Below are 15,012 nucleotides of genomic sequence, written 5' to 3' on the forward strand. Positions count from 1 at the left end.
CTTTGTCAACAAAGGTCTGTCTAGTCAAGGCTATGGTTTTTCCAATAATCATGTATGGATGTGAGAGTTGGACTATAAAGAAAGCTGAGTGCAGAAGAACTGATGCTTTTGAATTGTGGTGTTGGAGAAGACTCTTGAGAGTCCCTTGGACTGCAAGGAAATCCAACCAGTCTATTCTAAAGGAGATCAATCCTGGGTGTTCACTGGAAGGACTGATGTTGAAGCTGAAGCTCCAATTTGGCCACCTGATGCGAAGAGCTGACTCATTGGAAAAGACCCTGATGCTGGGAAAGATTGAGGGCAAGAGAAGGGGACGACAGAGGATGAGATGGTTGGATGGCATCACCAACTCAATGGACATGGGTTTGGGTAGAGTCCAGCAGTTGGGAAGCCTGGCGTGCTGCAGTTCATGGGGTTGCAAAGAGTCGGACACAACTGAGCGACTGAACTGAACTGAATGTTTATGATAATATGCTCCTGAGTGTCTTTATCACTTAAGAAAATAAAGAAATTGTAAAATGTTGTAAATTCTTTTCAACTGAAAAACAAGATGTTATTTGATAGGGAACATTCCCATGGTCTGGAGAAGGAAATGGCAACTCACTCCAGTATTCTTGCCTGGAGAATTTCATGGACAAGGGAGCCTGGCGGGCTACAGCCCATGGGGTTACAAAGAGTCGGACACAACTGAGTGACTAACACACACACACATTCCCATGGTCTCAGAGCATCATACATGCTAAGGAATAGTTTCGCAGGCATTTTGCCATCATGGTGATTCACACAATCTCTTATCACTTTGATAATTTTCTTGCAGAAATACAGAGTAAATGGAAGTCATTATCTTTTCAGGTAGGAAAGCCATGCTTTAACTCTAGTTAAAGATATGTTAACTAGTCTGGCAGAACTCTAGTCTGATATTTTTTCTTCTTGTTTTTTAGAGCCCTGAGACTTTAGGACAGAGACCACCTCTAAGCACAAACATCACCCACTTGCATAGTTATGGAGATGATCTGCATGACGTTGAAAATGCCCCTAGTTTTTTGACGGCGGCGCATAACCATGGGGTCAAGTGGACTTGGGAAAGCAGCGACATTAGATGAGCTGCTGAGCACTTGCATTGAGATGTTTGGTAGGAGCCTTTCTCCCTTTTGTACATCTTGCTACTCTACCTCCCCCAGTTCAGTTGCAAGTGTTGCTGTGGAACAGAAGTCAATCTCCATACGTTGGTATTTGGGACTGCCCAGGTGGCGCTAATTGTAAAGAACCCGCCTGCCAGTGCGGAGACGTAAGAGTCGCAGGTTCGATCCCTGGGTTGGGAAGATCCCCTGGAGAAGGGCATAGCAGCCCACTCCAGTATCCTTGCTTGGAGAATCCCACGGACAGAGGAGCCTGGCGGGCTACAGTCCATGGGGTCACACAGAGTTGGACATGACAGAAGCGACTTAGCACACACTCACGCACCTTGTTATTTAAGGCCTTTTTATTAACCCCAGTTTGTCTCCCCAGTATCATTGCCCCATGCATTTCCTTCCTTTTACTGTCCACAGCTAATACCCAGACATACTGTTCACTTAATATTTCTGGAACATTCCCTGCATCTTTCTGCCTTTATGCCTTTATCATACTCCTTCATTGAAATTCTGCTTCAGGCCTCATTTAAGGTGTCATCTCGAATCTTCATAGTATCATTCCTCTACTCCCCAGTCAGGAATGCTGACTGCTTCCTCCACTCACCATAGCCCTTTCTGATTTTTTCATGGACATGATACATGCTGCTGTGATCCTTTCTTGGTCCTTTGGCTTAGACATGTGTGAATAGCACAATATCCTACTTTCTATGTTTGTCTATAAGTCTTATATCTCCTCCAAAGTTGTAGACTTTACAGCTATACGCTTTTCATGTTGTCTAACTACCATAGCATTTTGGATTATTCTTTTTACAAATAGAATCACAAAGAAGTTGTTTGTTGAATTGATTGTTTTAGGAAGAGTTAAACCAGACAGAGTAGGGTTGCCAGATAAAATACAGGATGATCAGTTAAATCTGAATTGCAGATGAGACACATTTTTAGTATAAGTATGTCATAAATAGGGCATGGGACATACTTGTACTAAAAAATTCTTTGTGGTTTGCCTTAATTCAAATTTAACTAAATCTCCTGTATTTTTATATGTGAAACCTGGCAACTGTACACCAGAGGAAGGATGAGACCTACCCACTTAATTTGCAAGGAAATACCAGAAGTAGGAGGAAAATGATAATTGGGTCTACAAGAACTTTTTGACACTAATCTTTCTCTGCTGATATTAGACAAAGAGAAAAGTAGTATGTGCTATTGTCTCCTCACCTCTTAATCTTCTTTTATTTTTTAACAGATGACAATGGAGAGCTGAATAATAGTTATTTGCCAAGAATAGTTCTACTCATGCACCGATGGTATTTGTCTTCCACTGAATTGGCAGAAAAACTTCTCTGCATATATCTTTTTAACTACTGTGTAATTTTTACAATCATAAATCAAGTTCTGTACTTAGATGAAGTGTCTAACCAAAGCCAGTAAATTAAGATGAATAAACAGTCTTCAGTCAGTTATCCAGCTGTTTTGTGAATATATATAGATGTCTAGACAAAACATTCAGATGATTGACCAAATAGCTGATTATCCATCTGAATGTTTTGGCTCTACTTGAAAATAACCACTTGATATGAAATGAAACAGGAGCTGTAGCCTGAATGTTTCTAACTTGTCTTTAACATTTCTGCTATTAGTATAATGAAAGAATATTTAACACTGATTCAAGAGTTACTTTATTCCTCTTAGGAAGGCAGAATGGTAGACCTAGAGGATACAGTTTAGACATATGGAAATGCCAGCCAGAATAATATGATCTGGCTCAGGCATAAACACCACCTAAATTTTCACATCGTCCCTTGCTGGTGAGACACAAGGAACATTCTAGCAGGTTTATTATAATCTGTTGATTGACATTAATTTTAGATTTTCTTCTGATATAAAGGCAAAGGAAATAACCATAGTTAGAAACCCCATTCTATAATAAGGACTTTTAGCAATCCACCACTTTTGTGCATGGTACAATCGTAAAAGGTGGTTAGAAGCCAAATGACTGAAAAATGGCTACGAAATAGTCACATACTTATAAGGAGGTTTTAGTCCCTGAGATCTAATGTTTATTATATAATTGCTAACGTAGGTTCCTGTAGTCTGCCTGCTGCAAGCCCAGGGGTCCTGCAGATGAGTGAGAAGCCTTGCAGGGCAGATCAGTGAGAGCCTGAGAGGGAGTGGGGCCATTGAGTGTAATTAGGGCTAGCTGGCTTCCATTTGCTTCCTTCAAGTTTCCTCCACTTTCTACTTCTTCACTCCATCATCAACCATCCCCCCAACCTCAGACAGGGAGTAGGTGTTAGAGACGAGAAGGGAACATTCACCCTGAACAGAGGTCCCTGGAAATGAACAATATCTTAGTACCTTGTGGTCCCAGGGTTCCACCGGTCCTGCTATTGAAAGGTGGTATGTAGAGAAGGATGGAGGGAACTATGTTAGTCTGGCCCCATTCCCTCCTTAGGGTCCAAACACTTTCCACAAAATGTGCCCACAGACAGTATTCTCATCATCATTATGTCCACTGCCATATGAAACACAAATAGAAAGGGGTATTTAGACATGGTAAAGCTTAATATCTGAAAGTACAGATTATATGGGAGTTGAAACCACCTGTGAATTCACATTTCTCTAGATTTTCCCTCTCTTTGGATTGCCTGCTCGCTGCATATCCATGGTACTTGGCATATAGCATGAACTCAGTAAATATTAGCTAAAAAGTATGAATAAATAGACTTGAGACTAAATAACAGCAAGATGTGTATATTACTATACCCCAAAATGATAACATTTTCAAATACTAAAGAAATTAGAGTACTTACATATTCCATTAATCCTACATATAAAATCTTTTTGGCTAAAATGGTGCTTCTATGTACTATTCATTTTAAATTATCTATAGTTAGTAGTACATTTGTCATTACAGTTGACAGTCATCATTTGGTAAGTGCTCAGGAAGGTAAAATTCACTGTATAAGTGGCTTCTCTTCCAGACCAAAAAAATACATCTCAGAGCAATAATATATGGTGCTAGTAATTTAGCACTGATGTCATCAGAACCCACTTTTCTCCCCACTTGAACATCCATGTCACCCTAATAGTATAGTCCTCTTCTTAGGAATTCATCTAAATTGATTAAACAGCCACAGATCTGTGCAAAGGAAACAACGTCCAAGGATTTTTTCCCTTAACTAGTGTACCTATCGAAATGCCAGTGGAGAAAGCTGTGATGAATTTCGATTAAAGATCTGCTACTTCATGAGGTACTTACAAACTTAATTGTCTTGTTTCTGGTTCTGGAATTATTGACAGTTTTCTTTTCCCCAAACTACAGACCTAATCTGACAGTAAAATGGACTCAAGTCCCCCTTTTGTTGATTTCATTAAAAATGGCTCTCCTCTGTTGCTGGCGGCTTCCCTGGTGGCTCAGACAGGAAAGCGTCTGCCTACAATGCGGGAGACCAGGGTTCGATCCCTGGGTCGGAAAGATCTTCTGGAGAAGGAAATGGCAACCCACTCCAGTACTCTTGCCTGGAAACTCCGATGGACAGAAAAGCCTGGTAGGCTACAGTCCATAGGGTCGCAAAGAGTCCGACACGACTTCACTTTCACTTTCTGTTGCTGGGGACATAGAATTTATCTTTCTTTTGGACAATTAAGCACTGGTCAGTGTGTTTAGGGGATGAAAGCAGCTCCGAGAAAGAGTGCATTCATTTTTTTTCTACTCCCTCACTGTACACATTCCCACCTACTTGCCATGAGTTGGGAGAAGGGTTTCTTCTCAGCTGTGGTTCTAGAGAGAAAGAGACTCTCAAAGTAGGAGTGGTGGACTTGGGTCCTTGATTGAAGCAGGAAAGAGCAAGACTCAACCTGATAGATGGGGGATAAGAGATTGCTAATTTGAGGTATGGTCTTCAAACATTGTTAAATGTAATCTGTAAAATGACACCATAGTTTCCACAGAGATCTAGCTTGAAATCTTCTGGTTGTCAAACATACTTGATGTCTTTTAGGTACTGGATTGTGAAATTTCCTGCAGAGTTTAATTTGGACCTCGGTTTGATCCGTATGACTGAGGAATTCCGGGAAGTAGCTAGTCAACTGGGATACGAGAAACACACCAGTCTCATCGACATATCCAGCATGTAAGAATGGTGCAAGCTTCTTTCAAATATGATGAGTCTGCTTTTTGGGGGAGGGAGTAGTGATGATCCCACTTGACCTCCATCCATACCTGTTCAGAACCAAGGTGTGCTTCTTTGAGGAAAGCTTTGCTGCGAAGAGCACAGTCCCGTTGGACACAGTTTATCTCTCCAAGCTTCAATTTCTGTGTTTGTGAAGTAGAAATTGTACCTTTCTCATGGGGTTATAATGAGCACCCAAGAGGTACATGTGATAATATGTGAAAGTGTTTGACACCTAAAAATGCTCAGTACTTGGTTACTGAATCTAGTCTCCTATGCCCTTGCCACTGTGTTCTGTGGATCAGCAGCTCCAGCATTAGTTGGGGGCGGGGGCTCAATAGAAACATAGAATCTCATGCCCCACCCTAAAGCTGCAGAATTGGAAACTGCATTTTAGTAAGATTCCCAAGTGATACATATGCTCATTCAATTTCGAGATGCTCTGTACCATGGTGCTTCTCATGTCGGCCTGAGGCTGTGCAAATGTGGACCATAGCTGTGCCATGAATTGATCAGCTCAGTAATTAGGAACTTGGTGCTAATTAGGCTAGCATTTTATATTACTAGCTAACTTTATAGATAAAGCTATTTTAGGGTTTTAAGTATTATTATCCATATTGAAAATATATATACTTTTGTGTCCTAGGCATTCATACTCTAGTCTTCTTTCCTAAAATACTTCTTCAAGAGTGATCCATGGTGAATGGTCCTGGGATTATTAGGGGTGTTGTTAAAAATATAGATTATTCAGCCCAACTCCTCTACTTACTAGCTATGTGAGCTTGGATAAATTTTTAACTTCTTTGTGCCTATTTTTTCTCATCTTTAAAATGGAAGTAATAATAGTATTACCTGATAGAGTTGTGAAGATTTAATGAGTTAATACCTGTGATTATAGTGGTGCCTGGGACATCAAGCGTTTGATAAATGTTGATGTTAAAAAATAGATTATTCAGATTATTCATTCCTAGTAAGTCAGAATGTCTGGTAGTGAGGTCCAGGCCTCTGTTTTTATAACAAGCTTTTCAGATAATCCATATGTTGCTGACCATATGGATTTTGGTGGTTTCCATCCCAACTATATATTGACAAAATCCCTCATGATTCAGACCTTACTGCTCACAAGAAAGACCAAGTAAGAGATTCTGGATGAATCCATGCAAACCAACCCTGTCTGGAGAAACAACTTGAAGATTATGTTCTATTGGCAATGGGTCAGTGGGTTTCTCTTCAAACATGAAGGGCAGGGTGTGTATTTTGCACAAGCCCCTGGAAGCAGGCCAAGAGTTAGAGAGTCAGTAGGTTAATAACTTCCACTGAGTGCAATGGGCTTTCAGCACATTGACCAGACTTGCTTTTCTTTCATAGTCCTTCCTATGACTGGATGAGAAGAGTCACACAGAGAAAAAAAGTATCCAAGAAGGGAAAAGCCTGTCTGCTGTTCGACCATCTGGAGCCCATTGAATTGGCCGAGCACCTCACTTTTCTGGAGCATAAATCTTTTAGAAGGATCTCAGTAAGAAACTGGACATTTATTCTTCCAAGGATAACAACCTCCATGCCAACTTTCCCAAGAGCTGCATTTTCATACTCTGAACTGTTGGCAGCCTCTGTCACTGTGCTCCTCTGGAAAAGTGCCCTTAATTCACAGGAACAATCCCTTTTAACCAAAGATAAATATTATCCTGTCTTTCTTTTATGGCTCAGGAGCTATATTTCTGTCGCTATTTTCAATGTCTTCTTTCATAGGATTAAAGCATGATTTTCTAAATACTTGGTGGAGATTTAACCATTCAAGGTTTATTTAGCTCCACTGATGTCTCCCAAGTGAACACATTTGGCTGGGCCCTTCATTTGGGAGGGAAGAAATATTTATTTAGGTTGGGATTTGTATAAATGCCTAATTATGGGTATAGGTTGAAATTAAGAACTGTAAGCTTTCTGAAGAATCTTAACATTAGGCTGTTTCTTTCTCAGGGATGGAGATCTTGGATTAAATTTTTCTTTCTTTCTTTGTCTTGATAGAATTCCTTCTCTATGACCCCTTTCTTCCTTTCGACTGTGGTCTTTTCCTAGCCACCGACTCACTCACTTTCCATTTGTTATACTATTTCCACAATTGTTCACAAGTAGCTTTTGTCTTTGTCTCACCAACTTTTGGGCATGTCACTCCTTTTCCAAGATGCCAAAGAATGAATTACATTATTGCTTGCAAAGAAAAACATGAGGTCAGAAGTATGGATTTCTGAAAGACTGATTCTTTTCACTAAGTAATCCTGCTTGGAGAGGACCTTTTGAGACCCCACAGGCAGGCCATGAGAGGAAACCTCGTGCTCTGTTTATATGATAGGAGGCTCTTGTGTATTAATATTAATATCTGATGACTCCCATGCTGACTTCAAGAAAATGTATCTGTTTTGCAAAAGAGTGGCCTTACTTCAGTTACTATTTTTTTTTCTCTTTTCTTGAGAACAATTTTGCAAGCTTATTCTGACTTGAAATTATGATTGTTATGTTCATTTCCTCTTCTTTAATGCATGCCATTGTATCTCAAACTTGCCCAACCATTGGAATCACCAGTAGGGGTGAAAAATGGAGATTCTTAGATTATTCCTCTGGAACAGTGATCCTTTAGGTCTAACAGGTTTCCTGAAACCAGTGTTTTAGCAAATGCCCCATGTGGATCTTAAGATCCAGCAAATTTAGGACTCACTGGAATGTGACTTTGAGTCTTGTCCCTTGCTCTCCTCACCAACACTATGGTGTGTAATAATTGTGTGTCTGTGTATGGGAGAGTGAAATGCAGTGAAACAGCATGTTAAAGGTACAGATATAGTCATTATTCATAGTATATTCATATGTGTAAGATGCCATGTAAGTGTGAAATGAAAGAAATAGTGATGTTGTTGTGAAACAGTGTCTCACCTCTTCCATGAAACATTCTAATTTATGATTTTTCAAAGACTCCATTATAACTCAGAGTCTCTGATTCTTGCTTTACTAGTTCACTGATTACCAAAGCTATGTCATCCATGGCTGCCTGGAGAATAACCCAACCTTGGAGAGATCTATTGCTTTATTTAATGGAATCTCTAAGTGGGTCCAGTTGATGGTTCTTAGCAAACCAACTCCTCAGCAGAGAGCAGAAGTCATCACAAAGTTTATCAATGTTGCCAAGGTATGTATGTCTGTTAATTAGACTGGGATTCTTAAAGCATTCTAGATATTCATTCACTTGGTTGAGAAATGTCATTGAAGAAATTTGAAATTCACAATGTAGAAGGTAATTAAACTACTAAATGTCTAATGAACAAATATACTTCTCTCATGCAAGAAGATTGCTTTTAATTGGCAACACTTGGAAGTATTTAATGTAGCTATTTTCTGTGAGAGGATTGGTATATTTTTCTAGTGTTTCTAGTACATTTTTCTAGAGTTTCGTTTGTATTTCATTTTGAATTGATATTGTTTTTCCTACATCCTTATTATTAAAATTGTACATGACTTCATCTGTACTGCCAAAAGGTGAGAATAATTCAAAAATTGTTACAAAGTATTGAAGTTAACATTTTTTTTATTGCAGAAACTCCTTCAGCTCAAAAATTTTAACACCCTGATGGCAGTGGTGGGAGGCCTTAGTCATAGTTCCATTTCCCGGCTCAAAGAGACCCATTCTCATCTTTCTTCAGAAGTTACAAAGGTACAGTGAACCAGATCATAATCCCAAGTAAAAAGTTTGCTTAGAAATTGTTTAGAGGTAGGATGATCCTAACAAATGTCACTCAGAAGGGGAAAGTTTTCTTCTTAGACAATAGGAGGTTATGGCCATACCTCCTGGAAAAACAGAATAGAAGTGGCAGCAAGTGTTCAGTACAAATGCTTTTAAGCCCCATTAACATATTCTAGACATCCTGGAATGTGAAGTCAAGTGGGCCTTAGGAAGCATCACTACGAACAAAGGTAGTGGAGATGATGGAATTCCAGTTGAGCTATTTCAAATCCTGAAAGATGATGCTGTGAAAGTGCTGCACTCAATAGGCCAGCAAATTTGGAAAACTCAGCAGTGGCCACAGGACTGGAAAAGGTCAGTTTTCATTCCAATCCCAAAGAAAGGCAATGCCAAAGAATGCTCAAACTACCACACAATTACGCTCATCTCACACGCTAGTAAGGTAATGCTCAAAATTCTCCAAGCCAGGCTTCAGCAATACGTGAACCATGAACATCCAGATGGTCAAGATGGTTTTAGAAAAGGCAGAGGAACCAGAGATCAAATTGCCAACATCCACTGGATCATGGAAAAAGCAAGAGAGTTCCAGGAAAACATCTATTTCTGCTTTATTGACTATGCCAAAGCCTTTGACTGTGTGGATCACAATCAACGGTGGAAAATTCTGAAAGAGATGGGAATACCAGACCACCTGACCTGCCTTTTGAGAAATCTGTATGCAGGTCAGGAAGCAACAGTTAGAACTGGACATGGAACAACAGACTGGTTCCAAATAGGAAAAGGAGTATGTCAAGGCTGTATATTGTCACCCTGCTTATTTAACTTATATGCAGAGTACATCATGAGAAACACTGGGCTGGGGGAAGCACAAGCTGGAATCAAGATTGCTGGGAGAAATATCAATAACCTCAAATATGCAGATGACACCACCCTGATGGCAGAAAGTGAAGAGGAACTCAAAAGCCTATTGATGAAAGTGAAAGTGGAGAGTGAAAAAGTTGGCTTAAAGCTCAACATTCAGAAAACGAAGATCATGGCATCTGGTCTCATCACTTCATGGGAAATAGATGGGCAAACAGTGGAAACAGTGTCAGACTTTATTTTTTTGAGCTCCAAAATCACTACAGATGGTGACTGCGGCCATGAAATTAAAAGACACTTACTCCTTTAAGAAAAGTTATAACCAACCTAGATAGCATATTCAAAAGCAGAGACATTACTTTGCCAACAAACGTCCGGCTAGTCAACGCTATGGTTTTTTCTGTGGTCATGTATGGACGTGAGAGTTGGACTGTGAAGAAAGCTGAGTGCGGAAGAATTGATGCTTTTGAACTGTGGTGTTGGAGAAGACTCTTGAGAGTCCCTTGTACTGCAAGGAGATCCAACCAGTCCATTCTAAAGGAGATCAGCCCTGGGTGTTCTTTGGAAGGAATGAAACTCCAGTACTATGGCCACCTTATGCGAAGAATTGACTCATTGGAAAAGACTCTGATGCTGGGTAGGATTGGGGGCAGGAGGAAAAGGGGATGGCAGAGGATGAGATGGCTGGATGGCATCACTGACTCAATGGATGTGAGTTTGAGTGAACTCTGGGAGATGGAGATGGACAGGGAGGCCTGGTGTGCTGTGATTCATGGGGTCGCAGAGAGTCAGACACAACTGAGTGACTGAACTCAGCTGAACTGAACATATTGTAGTTGTAAATATTCAATAAATATGTATTTGGTGCTTACTATTTGATAGGTATTGTGAAATACATGAAGGTTACAAGGCAAATAAGACAGATATCATTCCTATTATCCGCTCCTCAAATGAAGTCATTAAACACTGGCTCTCTTCATAGAACTGGATTCAACACGGTGGAAGATACAAAAGAAGAGGGAGGGGACAGAAAGAAATCTTTTGTATAGAAAGCCTCCAGATTTATAGCTGAGTTTCCAGGAACAAAAATAATTTAAAGCAATGATTGTTTGCCAAACTGAACTTTTTCCAGACTGCAATTAAATTTTTCCTTATTGAGCGAAAAAGAACATTTCATCCTTATCAAAAGATTTCCCTGTAAAAGTGTACTTTGCTGTATCAGTGAGGACACTTTCAGCTATAAGTTAGAATAAAAATCTTGGAATTGCCTAAATAATAAGGAAATGGATTGTGTCACATACCTGGAAAGTCCCGAGGCAAGGCCAAGCCCATGCACGGGCTGACCAGAACGCTGGCTCAACTGCTCTGGATTCCTCTGAGTGTGAGGTTTTTGTTTTTGTTTTTCATCAGACTGATTTCCCTCCTGACTGGGTTGTCTGCAACAATGGAAAAATTTTGCTCTTTTGTTTATGAAAGTTGGACATAGGGAAAACTTCTCTCTAGCTTTGTCCCCCTGGAATAAAGACCTTCTTTTTTAGGCAGATTGGACCCTCTCAAATCACATGCCCACCCCTGGGCCAATGACAGTATCCAGTGGAATGCAACATGTTGATTGGCTTAACTCTTATTCCTGAACCAATCATAAACCAGAGGGATGAAATTATGTCATGGTAGATCAGAACCTATGCTTGGACTTGGGCATGGAAACAGCTCCATCTGAGACACATGGGAAAGAGTATACTAGTCAAAGCTAGGGTCTGTAAGGAAGGTCTGGTTGCTGTTAGACAACCAACAATAACTTGTTCATATGAACAGGAGAATTTAAGCCACAGGAGCGCTGCTGACTGACCTCAAACACTGTACTCATTTCAAGTATAATGGGGCTCATTATGTGTTTCATTTCCCTTTAGATTAGTACTGAATTTCCAGTAGAGAGCAAAACATATTTTAAATGTGAAAATAAGAATTCAATGGAAAAAAATTGAAAAAAAAAAAGATAATTCAATGGAGGCTCATAGAGGCTTGGAACCAGCAGTGTATATTGAAAAATTATTTATTCAAACTCCTCTTTCTTACAGAAAAAGAAACCTAATGTCCCTAAAAGTGAAGTGACTTGCTTAAGGTCACCTTCTTAGCGGCAGAGTCCAAAACCACAGCTATCTCACACATCAATATGACTGTTCCTGCCCCCATCCTGTGCCCTTCAAGTTATATCTTGAATGCAACTTTCTTGGAACTAGGAAATTCTAATATACTGCATATGTTAAATATAATATATGCTTATTTTTTGGATTATAATATTGCCATGAATTATTAAATACTTATATAATGATTCAGTTTAACATCTCAATATCCCTAGTAGGTAGGCAGAGATGTGGGCTATTTCTGTTTTGTAGCAGAATGGAACAGGCTGTCCAATTCATAGTCAGGTTTTCTAACTTTCTTTTTCCTGGTTAGTATCTCCCTGCATCAATGTTGGTGCAATCAATACTTCTCTTGGTAGCAGAGGAATTTCCTAGCCACACACTGTTGGGCCTGGGGGTGGGCAGAAGGGAAGGCTGTTTGAAAATCTACTTTTCCATCTGTTCTCAGAACTGGAATGAAATGATGGAGCTGGTCTCCTCCAATGGCAATTACTGTAATTACCGCAAGGCTTTTGCAGACTGCGACGGCTTCAAAATCCCAATCCTTGGCGTCCACTTGAAAGACTTGATAGCAGTCCATGTCATTTTCCCAGACTGGACAGAGGAGAACAAAGTGAACATTGTGAAAATGCACCAGCTCTCCGTTACCCTGAGTGAACTGGTGTCCCTGCAGAATGCCTCTCACCACTTGGAACCCAACCTGGATTTGATCAACTTGCTTACGGTGAGTTCAATGGGCTGGAGCTTGTGCTCCAATAGACTGGAGCTTGAACCTCACCTCCCAGGGGATGCAGGAAGATTCCCGCCAGCAGTTCACAATGAGGGCAGGGGAGGGGTGGGATGTGGGGTCAGTGGTTGGAAAGAAATCTCAAAGGAGGAAGGGTGGGGAAGCCACACCTGTAACCTGCGTAAGTTCAAACTGTTAAATATGATCTCCAAGCGAAGAAAATTCCGTTTGCTTTGAGGATCCCAGTCTCTGCCCCCGCAGCTCTGGTTTCTGGAGTTCTTAGAGAGGCCCTCCAGCTCTGTCCTCAGGGCCTCACAATCCTGAATCACACTAATCTAGTCCTGCATCACACACATCCCCTGGGAGGTGAGGTTCAAGAGAAGCTCACTGGCTTCTCTGGATCCTCACCGCATAGCTGTAGCTGAAGCCTGGAGTAAAGCAGGAACCTCCTCCAAGATCTCCCTGCCCCCACTCCCACCAACCTCCCCAAACCACCAGAGGCACCTCCCAGTCTGGCCCTGGAGGCCCTTCAGGACTTGCTTTCTGACTCTTAGTCTCTCCTCATTTCTGATCACCCGATCCCACATCACACCTGCCTTTGAGGAGTATGGGGCTTACACCTTCTACCAGTAATTGCTGCCTTCTACTTTCTGGCCATTGCATTTTCTTGGAAAATCCTTTCCTTAGCCCTCCATCCCACCGCCCCCCTCCCCCTGGCACCCGATGACTAGCTTAAATTTAAATGCCTCTCTCTTTATTTAGATGCTCTCAGGGAGCATTCTGTTTCCCTCCAAAGCAGTAATGCATCTGTCACCTGTGTGCCCTCGCACTTTGTACTTTCTTATCTATAGGAGGTAACACTTGACATTAGATTTGTTTTTTTTTTCTGTCTACTTGCCTTATGCGTAGCGTGTCCCCAGCACCTTCCATAGTACCTGGCATATGTAGGGGCTCAACAGATGAACTGAACGCTATAATTAGGAATGATGTCGGTCGGAAGAAAGTAACCCATTTCTCATCATTTTATTAGTATTAGTGGCACACACAGTTAGCTGGTCTCTAGGTCCTAGCACTTTTAGATACACAGGTGTGTAGAAGAGAATATTTCCCATTGGCTGCTTCTTTGTAAGGGGGGAAAAGAGGCATAAGCAAATTCTCTCAGCTTAGCTGAAACAAGTGGAGGAGTAACTTCCTTGTTTGGGTTTATGACACTGTAACATTTGAAACTTGGCTTCAATACTGAATTAACTACTTCCTTACAACGGCCATAGGAAATGAAAACAACAATCCCTCTGAAGCTCTGAAGGGCTAAATCCTCTAGGGCTGCTGCATTGGAATAAGAGTGTGGTTCCTAGACCTTCTCACCCACTGTTCCTAGAACACAGAATTGTCTACCAAAGAGTTGACCCCCTAGGTGTAGGCAATAATGGCAACTGCCTTCTTTGTATAAAGCAAAAGTGGCCAACACATAGAAACACAAATCTCTTGGGGTTCAGATTGTGTGACAAATAATAAACACACAGACATTCTCACTGGGTGTGGGGGGAACCTCACAATCATCCAGGCACCTGCATTTATTAATCATTTGCCATGTAAATCTGTTTCTATGAATAAGTGACCAGAGTTGTAGCCCCAATCAGACTGTGTAAACCCACACACACAGGTGATGTCTGCAGACCAGTCTCAGGGTGTAGCCGAGGTTTCAGGTGTCTGTGTTCAGACTGTCTCCCTATCCTCAGTGGAGGATAGCTTCACATAGCAGGTGCCTACACCTGGGCAGCTTCTCATCTGGAAAAAAGATAACGATAGAGTAGGGGAAATAATTTTTAATTGTAAATGCAGCAAGCAACATCATGACAGAGAAATCTTAAAGGGTTTTGAATGAAATTTTGGGATGCTGATGGAAAAATCTGAATTCCAGAGGTAAAAGCTAAGAAATAATTGGGTTTTTGCTGAGAAGGAAAGAAAAAGGAAAAAACCTCAATCTCTAGCTATCTCTCTGTCTCAGAAATTGAAGGAAAATTTAGAAGCCACCAGGCATCATATTTCTGGAGAAGGCAATGGCAACCCACTCCAGTACTCTTGCCTGGAAAATCCCATGGATGGAGGAGCCTGGTAGGCTGCAGTCTATGGGGTTGCACAAAGTCGGACACGACTGAAGCGACTTAGCAGCAGCAGCAGCAGGCATCAGAGTCGGACACGACTGAGCGACTTCTCTTTCACTTTTCACGTTTCATTCATT

At 41.0% G+C, this 15,012-nt stretch overlaps 1 protein-coding gene across 8 annotated transcripts in view; it reads left to right on the forward strand.

Annotated features, from left to right (window-relative positions):
* The window catches only part of RASGRP3 (RAS guanyl releasing protein 3 (calcium and DAG-regulated)), a 118,173-nt gene that overhangs the window by 73,216 nt on the left and 29,945 nt on the right, over nt 1-15,012 (forward strand). For 7 of the 8 annotated variants that reach the window (XM_010829836.1, XM_010829835.1, XM_010829839.1 and 4 more), the window contains 8 exons: nt 942-1,132; nt 2,380-2,482; nt 4,325-4,387; nt 5,138-5,269; nt 6,677-6,824; nt 8,313-8,486; nt 8,892-9,008; nt 12,492-12,767. In XM_010829836.1, coding sequence (XP_010828138.1) covers nt 1,063-1,132; nt 2,380-2,482; nt 4,325-4,387; nt 5,138-5,269; nt 6,677-6,824; nt 8,313-8,486; nt 8,892-9,008; nt 12,492-12,767 — 1,083 coding nt within the window. In that variant the 5' untranslated portion in view covers nt 942-1,062. Of the gene's footprint in view, nt 1-817; nt 853-941; nt 1,133-2,379; nt 2,483-4,324; nt 4,388-5,137; nt 5,270-6,676; nt 6,825-8,312; nt 8,487-8,891; nt 9,009-12,491; nt 12,768-15,012 lie in introns of all 8 variants that reach the window. The other variant, XM_010829838.1, reaches the window with a different exon arrangement.

Source organism: Bison bison, unplaced genomic scaffold, assembly GCF_000754665.1.
Source record: "Bison bison bison isolate TAMUID 2011002044 unplaced genomic scaffold, Bison_UMD1.0 scf7180017864508, whole genome shotgun sequence".
Taxonomy (NCBI): domain Eukaryota; kingdom Metazoa; phylum Chordata; class Mammalia; order Artiodactyla; family Bovidae; genus Bison; species Bison bison.